General features: G+C 46.0%; 1 protein-coding gene across 2 annotated transcripts in view; it reads right to left on the bottom strand.

Moving 5' to 3' along the window:
- The window catches only part of LOC310998500 (signal-induced proliferation-associated 1-like protein 2), an 81,330-nt gene that overhangs the window by 47,630 nt on the left and 18,478 nt on the right, over positions 1–15,222 (bottom strand). For both annotated transcript variants that reach the window (XM_083988596.1, XM_083988597.1), the window contains exon 2: positions 1,186–3,014. In XM_083988596.1, the coding sequence (XP_083844722.1) occupies positions 1,186–2,743 (1,558 nt within the window). In that variant the 5' untranslated portion in view covers positions 2,744–3,014. The remainder of the gene's footprint in view (positions 1–1,185; positions 3,015–15,222) is intronic.

Raw genomic sequence — 15,222 nt, 5'->3', positions numbered from 1 at the left:
CTTGCCCTAAAGTGGTGACACGTGGTCATTTTTGTGCGAGCGTGTGTGCGGGTATGTGTCTGTTATCGTGTGCGCGTGTTTGCACGCAAGTAGAGGTGATGACAGACATGTCTCTCCGATAAAACACCTCCAGAAAAAAGGGCAAGGGCTCGATCCACGCGCTGTAAAAAAGGCATCCGCCATGAAAACTGAAACATCAAATCTAAACCGACAGCAACAACATGCATTTCAATTACACAATGACCTGCGTTGCTATGGAAAGAGGTTAACTACACCCGATTTGGGATGAGCTCTTGAATGACGCAACATTTCACGGTAAATGATTATCATAGTGACCTCAATGGTACATTCAAACCCACTGTAAGTGGAGCAGATCCTTAATGGTCTCATTAACCTTGACTTCGAGACGTGGAGTGGAGCCCCCCCCCTCCACCCCCGAGTGAGGTTTCAAACTGTCGCAAGGAGGAATGTTTTAATATGGAGTATCAATTTGAGGAACTTGGGGCAACTGTGAGTGTGAAAGGTGAAGCAGCTGTTTTCTTGGGGGCTTAAAAACGGGTAATTCGATCTGCTGAGAGCAGCAAACACAGACGCACAGACAGTAGGAATAACAGATATGTATAATGCGGTGATGGGTCAGTGTCGGCTCGGTATTTCCAGCGTCAGTCACACAGAGCTTTCAGTGAGGGGAGCAGAGACCTTGGCGTAGTTTTGCTGACCCCAAAGTTTCATTTGAGGGGTGCTCACACCCCAGCGGCCCCCACGGGGAGGAACAGCTGCAACACACCCTCTCACTCACCTCTCTCTTCTCACATGACTAATCACAGCTTCTCCGCATGGGTTCAGAGCAATATCACAGGGAGGACATGACCGCTCCTCTCCAGAGGAAGTGTAACACACACCCTCGCACCCGACACAGGCCTGCTATTGTTCTGGAACTTATTTCATCTGGTCCTACAAAAATAACTGGGCCGTCAAGATATCTGACCCTCTGAGTGGAGGCTGTTACATTTGGGAACTGGGAGCTCTAACACAGCATTGACCATAGCCTGGTTTCAGGGAAATGGATTTGGAATGGAAAGTTCAATAAATCCTGAACAGCCAAACATCCAAATCCTCCTGCGTCATCATCACTGTGTGACCTATCAACACAAATAAGCCAAAATTCTCGGCAGCATTTCTTACCTCTTCCGTAGAAGTACTTGTGGTAGTAGTACGCTCCGAGATCAATGTGCTCGATGATGTAGCGTTTGACCTTCTCCCTGTGGATCGGCTGGTTTTCTCGAGGCACCTCCAGCACAGAGACTCCTGCGTTGGTGCAGTGGGAACTTAAAGATGATTCAAAAGAGCAGCTCTCTGAAATGCCGGTGTAGTTGGCACTGTTGGCTCTGGAGAGGGAGATCTTCCTCTCGCCTTCCCCGCCGATCTCATTGCGAAAGTGCGGGCAGCCGAGCACAAGGTTGTTACTCTTCCCGTCCCCTTCGTCAACGTCCAGGTTCTCCTTGGGGTTCAAGTCCTCCCTGCTGCCTAGTGGAGACTCAAACATTGGGGCATTTCCACTGCTACATCCTGCTGCTCCACCATCTGCCCCTGGTACAGGTCCAGGTCCGGGTCCGGGTCCCCCTCCAAGACCTCCGACACCTCCGACACCTCCGACACCTCCGACACCTCCAACAGCTCCGGCGCCGATTCCAGCTGAGGCCGCTGAAGCCCCGGTGGTTGTGTTCTTCCTCTGGCTCAGGGTAGCTCGGCTTGCGACCGCCTCGCTGATATTAAAAAGAACGCTCTGGACGTCGTAGTGGGCAAAGCACTTTTGGAAGCTGAGCGGCCGCCTGTCGTCCTCTAAAGAGAGCCGCAAGGCGTCACTCTCACTCTTTATGGTCCGCAGTTTCCTGAACAGAGACGTCTCGCATGATTCTGATTTGAGACGCCTCATGAAGGACTTCTCTGGCTCCCGGCTGTAGATGAGAGAGTTGTCAATATAGTCATAGCCTGGAATGTGAACTATCTCACCCCGGGCAATCTGTGCTGCTGTCTGCAGGCTGGGGGAGAGGGAGGCGTCACAGCGCAACAACTCAGGGAAACCCATAGGCGGTATGCTACGGTGGTCCAGGGTGTCTACTCGGTAGCCCCGAAGCATGGTGAAGAAGCCGTCCCCGCTCAGGCCCTGGCGGTCGATGGAGGACGTGCTGCCATACTCGCGGTGCAACGAGGCCCCGGTGTTTGGATTGACGGCGTTCTGGTCCATGATGTCCTCAGAGTCAATGTCACTTATGGTGACATCGCTGTTGCTACGCTGACGGATTGGGTGGAGACCCTTCAGCGGGGAGAGGCTGAGGAGGTCGCTCAGTGTGTATTTGTCTGTATAGTCTACTTCCAGACAAACTGCTTCACCTTGCTCCAGTATCTCCACAGTATGTTCCTGCTGGCCGTTCTGAAACACCGGGATCACGCTCTGATAGTTCGGTGAAGGCCGTCCGTCCCATCCATCTTTCCTCGGCGGCCATTCTGTCACCCTGGCTCTGACGCCCATTTTTGGCATGGCTGGGGTACCATTTGTTTTGCCTGAACCATCAGGTTTCCCTGGCATGTTGGAGGGTGGTGGTCCCATGCTACCATTCAGGGCTTTGAGTTTCCTGCTGAAGAGCTCCTCTGACTGCATGGCTCTGGAGTATTCTTCTGGGCCTCCCACAATTCCCACAAGGTTTGATTTGTTATCCGTCACAGGGCTCAAAATACTCATATCCTGCTGGCGGACTCCTTGAAGAGCGGACTTTCAGGGCCCTTCTTCATTACATCATGTGATTTGCTCACTGGTGAGTGGAGGAGGAGCCTCTTTCCTGAGTCAATGAAGCAGCCGTCGTCATAACTCACAGGAGGCGGCTGGCACCACGTTCGACGACCAGCATTTGGATGTCAAGGACAAGTGTCTGAGGGAGCGCTGAGGCACAGCGGAGCCGGCTCTGTTCTCACAGCGTGCCGCCAAAGCAGAACGACAGCTGGAAGAGTTGGATCTGCGGCACAAGAACAAAAACACAGAAGAAAATGTTAACACATAGCGAGCGGCTTTGCAACACTGTGAGACATTTGTAAAACCACAAAATGACCCAAAAACATCCCCTTCACTTCAAATACAAAAATGATCGTCCTGAATTGTCTGTACCCAGTTGTTTGGTGATAAACTCCCACCATTAGCTATGTACTGTAGGGCTGTATTAGTTTTGGAACTATGTAGAGCATAGCGAGTACGGTTAATTAGTGTATTCGAGAGGAGTTGGTGCCATTATGGGTTTATAACTAGATAGATGCATATCTTTGTTGGTGCTTCCAGCCAATGCCTAACAGATGGTGGTGAAGCAAATTACAGCAACAAGAGGCAGATGTTCAGCTAAATGTTCGCATGTAGCAAGATCTCATCCAGCCGCTTGCAGCATCATCAAGCCAGCAAATTATACAGTAGGGATAGTGTTGCATATTCAATGCCAATTCCACGTCGCCTTCTTATCCGATGTAGTTGGTTACGAGGAAAATTAACACAAACCTGATGAAGTAAATTGGCTATGACAAATGAAGACCAGATATGCAGTCATTTCACTGGGATATGAGGTTGTAGTCCACGCTATGGTAACAGAAATGTCTGGGGGAAAAGTTTGCAGGTTTACCCTTTTCCCTTGTTTGGTTATTATGTTCATCTGGGGAAATAATAAACAGACAAAAGGCTGACATCAGCAGCTTTATTCATTAACCTGAACATCTGAGGACAGGGAGGAGGAGAGCGAAAACACTGTCCTTGAAAAGCAGCTTCATTCCCTCTTGGGTAATTCAGATGTCACACACACACACACACACATACACACACACACATACGCTGTAACCTCACATGGTTTCCATTTTTATCCATAAGTAATGTCCCTGAACATCAGCCATGTGTAGACTTTTGTTGCACCAGGTTGGTCATATAGTCTCGCTCAAGCGTGGAAAAGGATTTGACACGGACAATATAATAAAAACGCTAACAAAGACTGCACTGTGTACTGACACTGAACGCACAACTCTTAAGAGGATATGAGCAAACTCCAGAAAACACAGGACGGTTCCTCTCTCATCGATCCCACAACAGACCATTAGGGGCACTGTATGTCCTTTGGGGACAAGTGAGTGAGGTGTTGCACTGAATTTATCTCCGCAAACCCTGACTTCTGCATGGAAGCTCACACCACACCAGGCCGCAACAGAGCCTGCAAGCCTTCCTGTATTGACCTAAATGCTTTTTTCTTGTTCCTCGGTCTTAGTGATGTGCCTCATTTCTCTTAGTACTGCAATCATGTGAAAAGCCCAAGAGTTACCCAGTGAACTCCACACATTACAGAAAGCCAGCCAGCGAACCACTTTTCTTTTCCTCTTTTTCTTTTTTTTTTTTTGCTTCAGCGAGGATGATGAGTCCTGTTAAAGCTGCTCTCTTTGTAACGTTTCACTGTGAACATGATAGATAAGGTTGGACCCAATGCCCTGTCTTTGCTTCAGCTCCATCCACTGGCCTTTAATGCGGCTCCATTGTGCAGACAACTGTTTACATTTCTCTGTCATTTACTGTTAAGGAAGAGGACAAACTATTTTGGGAAGAAAATGTGGGCCATATCAAGATTAGCTTCAAGCCAGACTAGGCAAAATACTCGTGGGACGAGTGGGAAACATTGTAATAATAAAGTATGCGCCTCTGCCTGGGCCAAATACAGGTTAATGCATTCATGACCCAAATGTGTAGGAACAGACTGATAATGATACAGTCTCCGTTCAGTTTACAGCCAAACTACCCATCATCCTCTCTCCCTCTGTCCTTGTGGACCGGTTTGGTTATGAGCACAGCTTCATTTACAAGCATGAAAGTGTGTGTAGTGTCACTGTTATTTAACACAAGGCAAATATATTGTTGTGTCATGTGAATGCATGATGTAGTGACGAGTATTCTGGGAATATGTTGCAGTTGGCAAATTATAAATAATGGATTATCTGACTGGCTGCATAGTAGAGAACAAGGCCAAAGCTGCTTGTTTTCAACAGAGACTATTGCCGTTATACTTCAAACTTGCTATTTTGAGCGAGTTCATAAGTGCATTCACATGGCAATATACAGTGCTTTATAAACTGGTGCTCTCAAAATGGAAAAAAAAAGAGAGTGTTAAACCTCAGCTGTAGCCATTGTGGCTACGTAGCGGATGAGGCGGAACCTAAAACTTGTGAAAATGGTGACAGGGGAAGGCGGGCATGATGTCTGCATCAGTGGCAGTGTAATCTCTATGGTGTATTACAAAGAGGGCATACGCAGGCAAGTAAACCTTTAATTTATAGCAAGTGAACAAAGGAGTCTGCACGTGGGCGACAATCATGGACAGATGTTGCGGACATCATTTCCGCTGAGTGCATGACTCAGATTGAAGTTTCCGTTTTGAGTCACAGCAAATGATTGGAACTGAAAAGGCCAAAGCAGTTTGTCTTTGTCCTGTTTCAATTTTTCAAGAAAAAAAAGAAAAGGAAAAAAAAGCTTGTATCTGCCTATATCCAATACAACCTATCTCACAGGTAGGTACTTGGAAACACACATATATCACTGTTCCAGTGTTATCAAGGACGAACAGTAACCTTGTTTTTTTTTTTTTCTGCTGACCACTCTATTTTACTGGTGTTGTGTGAATTTGGTGAATTTTATGGCTCGAGAAAAGCAGAAATAGAGGAAAAGTCACCTCTGCTGACTCCACTGTTTCAAATAATAAATATCTTTTACACTGTATCGAGACACCATGTGAAATATCCTGCAGCCAAAACAAAGACTCTTGTTTAAAAGGAAAAAAAAATCCCTGAATGGTCTATTCTCACTGATGGTCATTTATCTTGGGTTTTTCTCCAGAAAGCCAACATCTATCTCAGGCCTCTTTCCCAGGCTTGACAGGGAGCAGAAGTGAGCGCGGCGCGCACGCTGACCAACACCCAAATGTCAAGCGTTGACTGAACACTGTCTTTTCACACTAAGAATTAGAGCAAGTGACAGCAGAATGTGCCACCTGTGCAAACAGCTTTATCAATGGTGACACTTCAGCAGGGGCTTTTACAGATGACTGACAACAGGAAGAAAAAAGAAAGTCACATACTGTAATCTTAATGCTTGACAACAAAACAGCAAGAGTGCCTTCTCACAGCAGCCTGTGTTGTGCAGCTAAAAGAATACAGGGATGTAATGCTGCTAATACAAACAAACAGAAAACAAAAACTTAACATTTATTTATTATCATTGTTCGCACACAGACTGAAAAAAGGGAAAATGTCAAGATATACAAACAACAATTAAAACGATCTGTGAAAATATTTCCAGCCTTAAAAGCACATTATTTAAACAATTCAGTTCAATTCAACTCTGTTCAACAACAGCATCCTTCATGCCTCATGTTTCCCAATGGTTGTAAATCCAAAGTAAAAAAACAAACTGAAACAGGAGACTAGTTTGTTTACATACGCGCTGTCCAGACTATGCTGCAACATGGGGTCAGGAAAGGGTGAGCTGGCCTTTATTTCATGTTGAGGACAGGGCTGCATAAACCATTGAACACGGTGGTCTGCGTTTCCCTTTCCTAACCTCTATTAGCTGCTTTCCCTGTGACAGTGATTAATGAACACCGTCGCACCGTGTCTCATTCCACATCCAACCCCCAGCTCCCTCCACCAATGGAGACTGCCACGATCTCCGTGGTCAGCAAAAATCTATCTTGTGTGTGACCTGAAGGAGGCTGTTTTCTGTCCTTTCCTTTGTGGCGGTGTGTACATGGGAGGCAGCAGATGGAGGGTGGGCGGTCTGCTTTTCCTAACAGCCCTTTATTACCGGAGTAATGCATCGCCATTATGGGTGTTTAAGACACAAGGCCCGGTGTACAGGGGGAAGGGATGGAGAAGGAGAGATGGGAGAGGAAGAGAGGCCTAATTACAGTAATGAACTCATTTTCTGTCTCTGATGTTGGATAGTCCGTTTTTCATCTTGGTTCATCCAGAGAGGAGTGGCCCAGCGGTTCTGCCAGGTCTTAAAATAATCCTCTGACACTGTGGCCTGATTAGAGGCCCGGCAGATATTAATATGCTGTCAGAAAAGTGAATGTGTTCTGTCCACTATCGTGAGATTAATACTCCACTGTCACTGATAGGCCATGTCACCAGAGCAGGACGCACTGCATGATGTCAGCCAACTATGGCAGACCGGCAGACTTCTCATTAGTCACTTCTACAACTCCTACGCCACTGTCGCTGCGAGAGGACGTCCCCCTGCAATAAAATGTGGACTGTCTTTTTGTTTGCTTTGGATGCAGCTCTCTTGCAGTTGTGCAAAAGATCCTTACGCGAAGTGATTGCAACAAAAAATGCAACAAGATTTATGGAAATGAAGCCATAATGCAAAGATGCTAGTCTACACAACAGCACAGCTTACATTAACCGAAATCCTTAATTAATGCCAGTTACAAACAATTTTTTTGAAACATTATTAAGTCTAATCCACTCTGAGCTGACGGCACTTCAGGAAATTAGGCACACACTCTGCTCAAAAAGCAGAAGCATGTCATTAGCCCCTTAAAAATATTACTGCGAAGAATGCAAAATCCTTTACACGCCTGATTTGCTGGCAACAAGACTCATTTCAGGTAGCAGTGACTCTCTGAAAAGCCAAACGTGTCACTTAATGAAACGCCTCAGGCATCTCAAAGTATCTTGTGCTGCATCAGCTGGATGACCTGATGTTGCGCAGGTTTTGTAAATTGCACGTTAAAATTGCAAGGAGTCACCAAGATGTCACCATTATTTGCAGGAAAATATCAAGATTTGCATATGTGGGGCTGTATACTGCTGCCAGGGCACCCATGGCGCATGAATACAGGATAACCTATGACAAAGCATGGTGTTGTTATATTATTCAGTACCACTGGCGAAACCGCAGACAGAGCTTGTGGGTAAATGAAGGCACATGGCCTTCAAATGAGGCAAATTAGCCTTTCTTGTTCTTGAATGTTCGCATTCCTTTAAAAATGTGGCGTCCTCCACTGTTGCACCTCAGGTCAAAGTAAAACATGTTTATTTAGCCCCAACCAAGCTGCCGGGCCACCCCGGGCCCTGGGGTGAACACCGACCTGTGATTATGTCCAATTATCTTTAATGAAGCCTTGTGTAATTGAGCCATATTAATACTCTTCTGTTCTCTGCAAGCAGGAAGTAGTAGCTGGCCTTGTCCCCAAGACGCCTCGACCTCCAGAGCTGAGGCCAAAACCCGATGCAGTCATCCTCCCCTCCCACAGCCAAATTAGGGTGCAGTGTAGGTTAGGGGCCAAGACGATTACACCAATTTTCCAGCTCATGGACTTCATCATATATTGAGTCAGGCGGTGTTACTATGTGAAGCAAATTTACAAGTCCTTGTCAGTGTATACACAACCCCATTTATTTAAGCTCCATGTTACCTGCCTTCTGCAGTTTTACTGTTTGTTTGTTTTTTTTGTTGAGATGCTGCAGCCAGTCAGACATTTGGATGTGTCACACTGTGTTCATCATTAACACAGAGGAAGGAAAAAATCCAGGCGGAAAGCAAACAAACCTGAAGGCGCGTTGGCTATGCTTCACTGCCCGCCATTTGATTCCTCAATAAACTAACAATCAAAACAATGAATCACATTCCATGTCACTCCACACTCAAATCCGATCAAATTTGCGCTGCCCACGGTGTTAGTGTTTCGCCCTCCGAGGAGTTGATTTAAAACAACGTGGGAGCTGTTTTCAATCCTCTATTGTGAGCAGCTGTTCCAACCTTGCGGTGAGAATGGGAGGGTACAGGCAATGATTTTTTTTTTTAGGCAGGATAGATATTAAATTCATCACACTTGCAGCACCAGAGGGGGGGGTATGACTGAACCAGACACGAGTATCGCCAATCTGATGGAAATCTGCGTTTCTGCTTCACTGGAGCGATTCTTTACCTTAACTGGGTTACTGCAAAGGAGAATGCGAGGTTAAGAAGAGGAGTGAAAGTGGTGAAGCAGGAAAGGGGGGGGGGGGGAGAATGGGAGCTTTGCCAAACCTTCCTCAAAGAGAATCATGCAATTAAACCACAGAACCAATTAATTGGGCGATGTTATCCTTGAGAGTTCATTACTGGGGCCTGGGAAACCAGCCTGCCATCCTCCCCAAGTGCCTCCAGAACCAGAAAGGACACTTGTAAAGAGGTGTTCAGACTGTGTGTGTGCCTGCGTATACCACTGCTCGCACCGACCGAGTCTATGAAAGTATGGACCAAAGAAAAACCAAATGCGCCATTCAACTGGTTCCTCTTTCATCTACTGGTCCCACAATTCAACCTCACAACAGGGAGGAATCTCCCACCAGCTGACACTCAAATTAGCACTGATGCTAAAGCCCCGCCATTAACGGCCAAATCCACCCCTTCCTGTATGGAGTGATAACTCACTATTCCTGAGCCGGTAAGAACCCAATCATCTAACTCCACCCCCTCTTATTGTGAACAGACCACCAACTGAACACCCTGATGCGCCAATATTGCCTGCAGGGAGTAATGCTGAGATTTTAATGGCCAGTGTGAATGGAGGGTTTCACCCTCCGTGGGAGGTAAGGAAACCAATGAAATGAGTTCCAACCTGATGCATTATCAAGTCCGAGCGAGGTGTGGAAACTAACAGCAAACCACATCAAGCCTAGTTGTCCTTTAAAAATATTCACATCCATATTCACACAACCACTGATACTTAATATTTTTTCTAGGTTAAGTGGGGTTGAGCTAGTAATATGCTACAGAATTAAAAAAAATAGTGATGGGCAGAAATGTGACAGCATCATCCATTAGAGAGGATATATGGAGGCGACTGTGAGTAAACAAACAGACAAAAAAATCACCCTCCACTTGCCCCTGGCTTCCCTGAATCCCCCCCTCTCCATCTCATGAATCACTCCTTGTCTTTTTGAGCTCTGGTATACTCGATGTGGAATCAAATGTGGCAGTTGAATTCAAAGGCTGTTGAATAACATTAGGCATGAATCAAGGTCTGTCCACACAGAATCTGGCTACGTTCACACTGCAAGCCCAAATGCTCAATTCGGATTTTTTGCTCAGATCCGATTTTCTGTTTGGCTGTTCAGATTACCATCTAAAATGTGGCCCATATCAGATTCCAGTGTGAACAGGTTGCGCAAAAGAACAATAACAACGACGCCTGGCGCAGTAGCTGTTGTACAGGAAACATAGAGGGAATTAGTATTTTCACTTTTATTTCGAAATGTCTGTGAAATGGAAGCTGGAAAATGTCTGAGCAGCTGCTGAGGAGGAAAAGAATGAAGAAAAAGAGCCAAACTCTGTAATTTAGTCTCAGTTAGGCTACCATTACTTTAGTTTGTATAGTATAGGAATAAACCTCCTAAAATGTCTCAACCCGCTGGGCAGCGTTCGGTTTATTAAGAAACAACGTCAAAAAGGTTATTACAACCCAGCGTTTCTTATTTATAATCTCTTCTCCTTTAGCGCTCATGTTCTCACTACAGCTGTTCGGTTGTTGGTAAACACACGCCGCTGCACGTCAAATTATCCGACGTTTTATCGAGCCGTATTTTTATTGCTGTGTGTGTGTGTGGCGTGTGTATGTGGCCCGCCGCTTCTTAAAACGAAACCTAGAGTAACCTTGTAAAGTGACGTAAAAGTCGCATCAAATCCGCCTCAGCTGTTGACACTGAGGTCACATTGGAAAAAATTGGATCTGAATCTGATTCAGGACCAGATATGGAAGTGGTCTAAATCTGATTTGAAAAAATTGGATCTGGTCCCTTGACCCCCCCCCCCCTCCAAAAAAAAAAAAAAAATCAGATTTGGGCCACTTTTGCCTGCAGTCTGAACGTAGCCATAGAGACATGAGGGCAGAAATAGTTACAGTTCAGAGAAGCCTGCGGAGGGAGATGATGAGTTTGTTCCCTAAACCAAACAAGTAGACAGGGACAGATGAGGAGAGGAATGTGTGCCAGCTATTCTCATGATGTGCCAAACACAAGTGACCCTTTTCATTAAACACCCTCTATTTAAAATGTTCAAAAAAAATCAATAAATTGTGTTTAGCAAGCAAGTCCAAGTCAGGCTGTCTACAGAAGAAAGCTCAGTGTCATTTATTTGATTTCATTAGAGTTGAATTTGAAACGCTAAATTTTTTTTGGCACATTCTGTATTTTGTATTTGGGCCAGGCTCAGGTAAGATAATTTTAGATCTGATCTACAAGGCTAAACTCTGGTGCATCAGCAGAACAAGCTGCCAAATAAAAATCAGGCAGACATGATAGATTGCTTGAATAAACATAAATGGAGAAAATGTCTCAAAATTGCCTTGAAAATATTGGTCCTTGTGTCACATCGACACCTAAAAAAAAACCTCTACTCATCTGCAATCTCTATTTCACAGCCAGTGTGTGAGTGCTGTGTCCTTTCAAGCTAGAAATCTCCCAGTGGACGCAGGACAGTGTCATGTCAACACCACTGACCATCCTGACATGATCCAATTTACCTGAGCATGCCCACAGTCACACACTCCTGAGTGGCTGAGCGGAGGCAGCATCTGCAGGATTAGAGGATCTTTGTTTACATCTGGGTGCATACAGACCTGAGTTGACCCAACAGCAGAAGAACAATCAGAAGAAGAGATAAAAAAAAGGAGGTCAGACAGTGCAGAGTAAACATATACGCTCACCGCCTCATCATTCCCCCAGCGCTGGGCCTCACAATGCACTGTGGGAAATGCCCACATTCACTAATGCCCAGTCATTGCCCCAGGTGCACAGGCTTACGGAGAACACAGACTCGATCAAACAAGTACTGCAGCGTCTGCAGCAGGACTCCAACTTCTAGCAAGAGAGAGCTGCCTCAGAGGAGCCTCTGTGTACTCTGTCTGTGTTTTTGATCTATAAAAAAAAAAGCATTCCACCTGTTTCTCTTCTGGATTGAGGAGACCAGTCAGAAATATCTGCAAAAAGGAAGCCGCTTCATACCAGAGTAAAACCTCAATACTTCCCAAACACCCAAGGAAAACTCCACCGCTGTGCCGCAGACAACAGACAGACAACAGCTGGAATACAAGAGGCCGGGGAGATTTGTTATGATCCGCGCCGTCTGATATTTGCTCCTGTGTCTACAAGATCACTGCCCTCCAACAGTCATCTCGCCACACCTCATCTGTCAACAGTTACGCTCTCACGCGTAAGAATTAAACAAAAGGTTGCTGTTTGCTTTGCCACGGACTTTGTGGTTTGGGCCGGTGGTTATTTCTAGCCGTTATCGTAGAGGCAGCTTACATGAGCACGAGGCTTGTTTTCCTACACCAGAGCTCTGCGACGCTTCGTGCTAGCAGTAGCTCCATCTGGAATGTGCTGGCTGCAGCTGAGTCTAAAGCACAGGGGTCAACCGTGATCTGACTCCCATTTCACTTGGTTCAGGGAGCAGTATGTATTTACCCAACAGAAACTGCAAAACGGTTAAATTCTTTTCATTTCCTGCACAACATTCAAATCTCATAATAGTGTCCATATGCTTTTGTTACAGACAAAGAGGAAGGGCTCTGCCAGAAAAGAAACACCACGGTTGTGTATAGAAGCCAGTGAACTAGAAGGAGTGGGAGTCAAGGTGAATCCAATTATGTGAATACTGATTCACTCGACATGACTGCACATATCTTTCATCCCCGTTTCTCTGGAAACATCAATTGAGTCTTTCAGAGTAATTGATTGCATTGTGAAGCACCACAGCATGTCATAAAGCTGGGCATGCAAATTGGTCAAACACCGCATTTATGCCTCTAAAACAATCACCTAGCAGAGTTTTACATGCTATAAGCTCATTAAATAACCAACACAGGTCTTCTTCTAGTGCTTTCAGAGACCTGACTCCCATCAGTTGGTTACAACTAAGTGGGCACTTCATTAATCAGTCATTTGTATTAGTATTCCTTCTGAAAAACACAAAATACACCTTGTGCACTGAGCCGCACTTGTGCCGCAGCACTGACACAACCATCCTTACATGCCAAGATCAACACAACAGCAATTCATCAAGTGGGACCTCAACCACAGTCCCGACACTGATGGTAGCTTCAAATACTCACACTGACAGGGTGCGGAGCTGGGACTGCGGTAAAGTTGTTATGAAAAGAAAAGAGCCCCTGTTCTTAAGTTGGACTGAACCTCATATAAAACGGCTCAGTGGCGGTGGTGCTGGCTGTAGGTAGGGTGGGAGGGAGGCAGACCTCCTCCTGGCTCCACTGAAAATGGGAGTCTCCTGCCCTGTTGCTGTGCCAACTGGCCGCGTGCCCAGCGCCTGCCAGGCAGCACACCGCCATTGTCCTTTAGTTGTTTCAGGGTGATCTGAGAATTAAAATAGACAGGACAACAGATTTTGCCCCGTCGATTCACGGGAGAACAAAGACTGAGCCCCGTAGTTAACACAGGCCCACAATGCACCAAGTTAACAGAGTTAAGTGATGTTGTAAACTTGGCTGAGGATAAAGTCGAGAGTCCCCGTTCAGATACATAATTAATGAATACCAACTAATATGACTAATGGAATACCATGTTATAAGCTATGTGACTTGCAGAGCTATCACGAAGCACTTATAGCTGAATGTCAGTTACCATTATGTAACGACCAGCATTAATATCACACCCAAGATATGCAGGCATCGTATTAGATGTCACTCCCAGAACCTATTCAGGTCTCAGCGACTGAAGGTCTCGTATGTTCCCAACAGAAGGAGACCGTGTTTGTTCTTGGCTGCTCCAGTGGAACCCCACAAACAGAGAGCACTGTGCTGTGGCCGGTCTCCAAAAAGGACCATCTGTCCCCCCCTAAAAAACTGGGCCTAGCCTCACCGGCCTTTGCTGCTGCAGTGGGGAGACAGAAAGGGACGTGCAGGGTTGATGTGTCCCAGCAGGCCTCCAGAATAAACCACCACCTATTTCCATCAGCACACACCGCCCCCCCTCTGCCGCTTCCCAGCAGCCTGCTGCTTTCCCAGCTAACTCCATACCAATGACAGCCTGTCAGCAGAGTGCACTCTCTCAGTGAGAGGAGAGAAAGAAAACAAGGGGAGGAGAGAAATGGTGAGAAGAACGCTCTCGTCTTGCAAAAGGCAAGCTGTTAAAAAGACTTGTGAGGAGTTCAAATCGAAAGCTCGGAGAACATCCACGATTCTGCTCCTCTGCTGAGGTCAGTCAGAGTCCAGATTGTCACATTAGCACTAGGAGACGGTGCGGCAGAGGAGGGAAGTAGGTAAGCTGTGTCACTCTGTTAAGACTGAGAACTAACACACGGATGCAAACACATTTCACAGACGTCATCCAGGGAGTAGGATTTATACATGCTGACCAGCTGAGCCTCCTCAGAATGTGTCAGTGCCATGGACCATGGACTAACATCTCCCTCCTTTTTACCAACTTCAGCTGTACTCATTTTGTACCCAAAGTTTGGGTTTTCACACTTGGCCTCGTGTTTCTGACAGAAATCTGGCGTAAATAGAGAGTCTGAACGTCTGGGCAGCAGCTGGAAGCTCGAGCACTGACACACAATGAAGTTTAGTCACCCAGAGGATGTAAGGAAAAGATAACGACGAGGACGGGAGCAAGCACAGATACACGGATGAATCACTCATTTATTCACTTTATAGGAACTTTTTGTGCTCCCTCTGCCAGAAACACACACTCACAAATTCCTCCCCTGATACACACCGCAGGCTAGACCGCTCATATTGTCATAAAGTCTTATTGTCTAGCCAATAAGACTGTCCTCGCTTTATAGACAGCTCACTCTGCACATAAATGCAAGTAAACCTGATGCCAATTTGCATTATTTTGCCGCCACACTTTTTCCTATTAGGCCATTACATGACACACCAGCATTAACCATCAACAGTTGCCATGCTTACCTGATTAAGAGAGTCCTTTTTCATCAGAGCCATAAATCCTAAGAGCAGACGACACAAAGCACCGTGAGCCACCGCTGTAATGAGCCCGCTCTGGAGATGCTTTCCAAGTGCATTAAATCCATCAGCCACTTGTTGAGTACAAGCCACCCAAAAAAACACACAAGGGAGAGAGAAATCCGCCACACTTCACAGTAGAAAGCCTCTAAAATAAACAACAGCGCCACAACTCTTCCTCCTG

This window comes from Trachurus trachurus, assembly GCF_905171665.1.
Source record: "Trachurus trachurus genome assembly, chromosome: 15".
NCBI lineage: Eukaryota > Metazoa > Chordata > Actinopteri > Carangiformes > Carangidae > Trachurus > Trachurus trachurus.
Note: the sequence above shows the minus strand (reverse complement) of the source record. Positions and strands in the feature narration are given on the sequence as shown.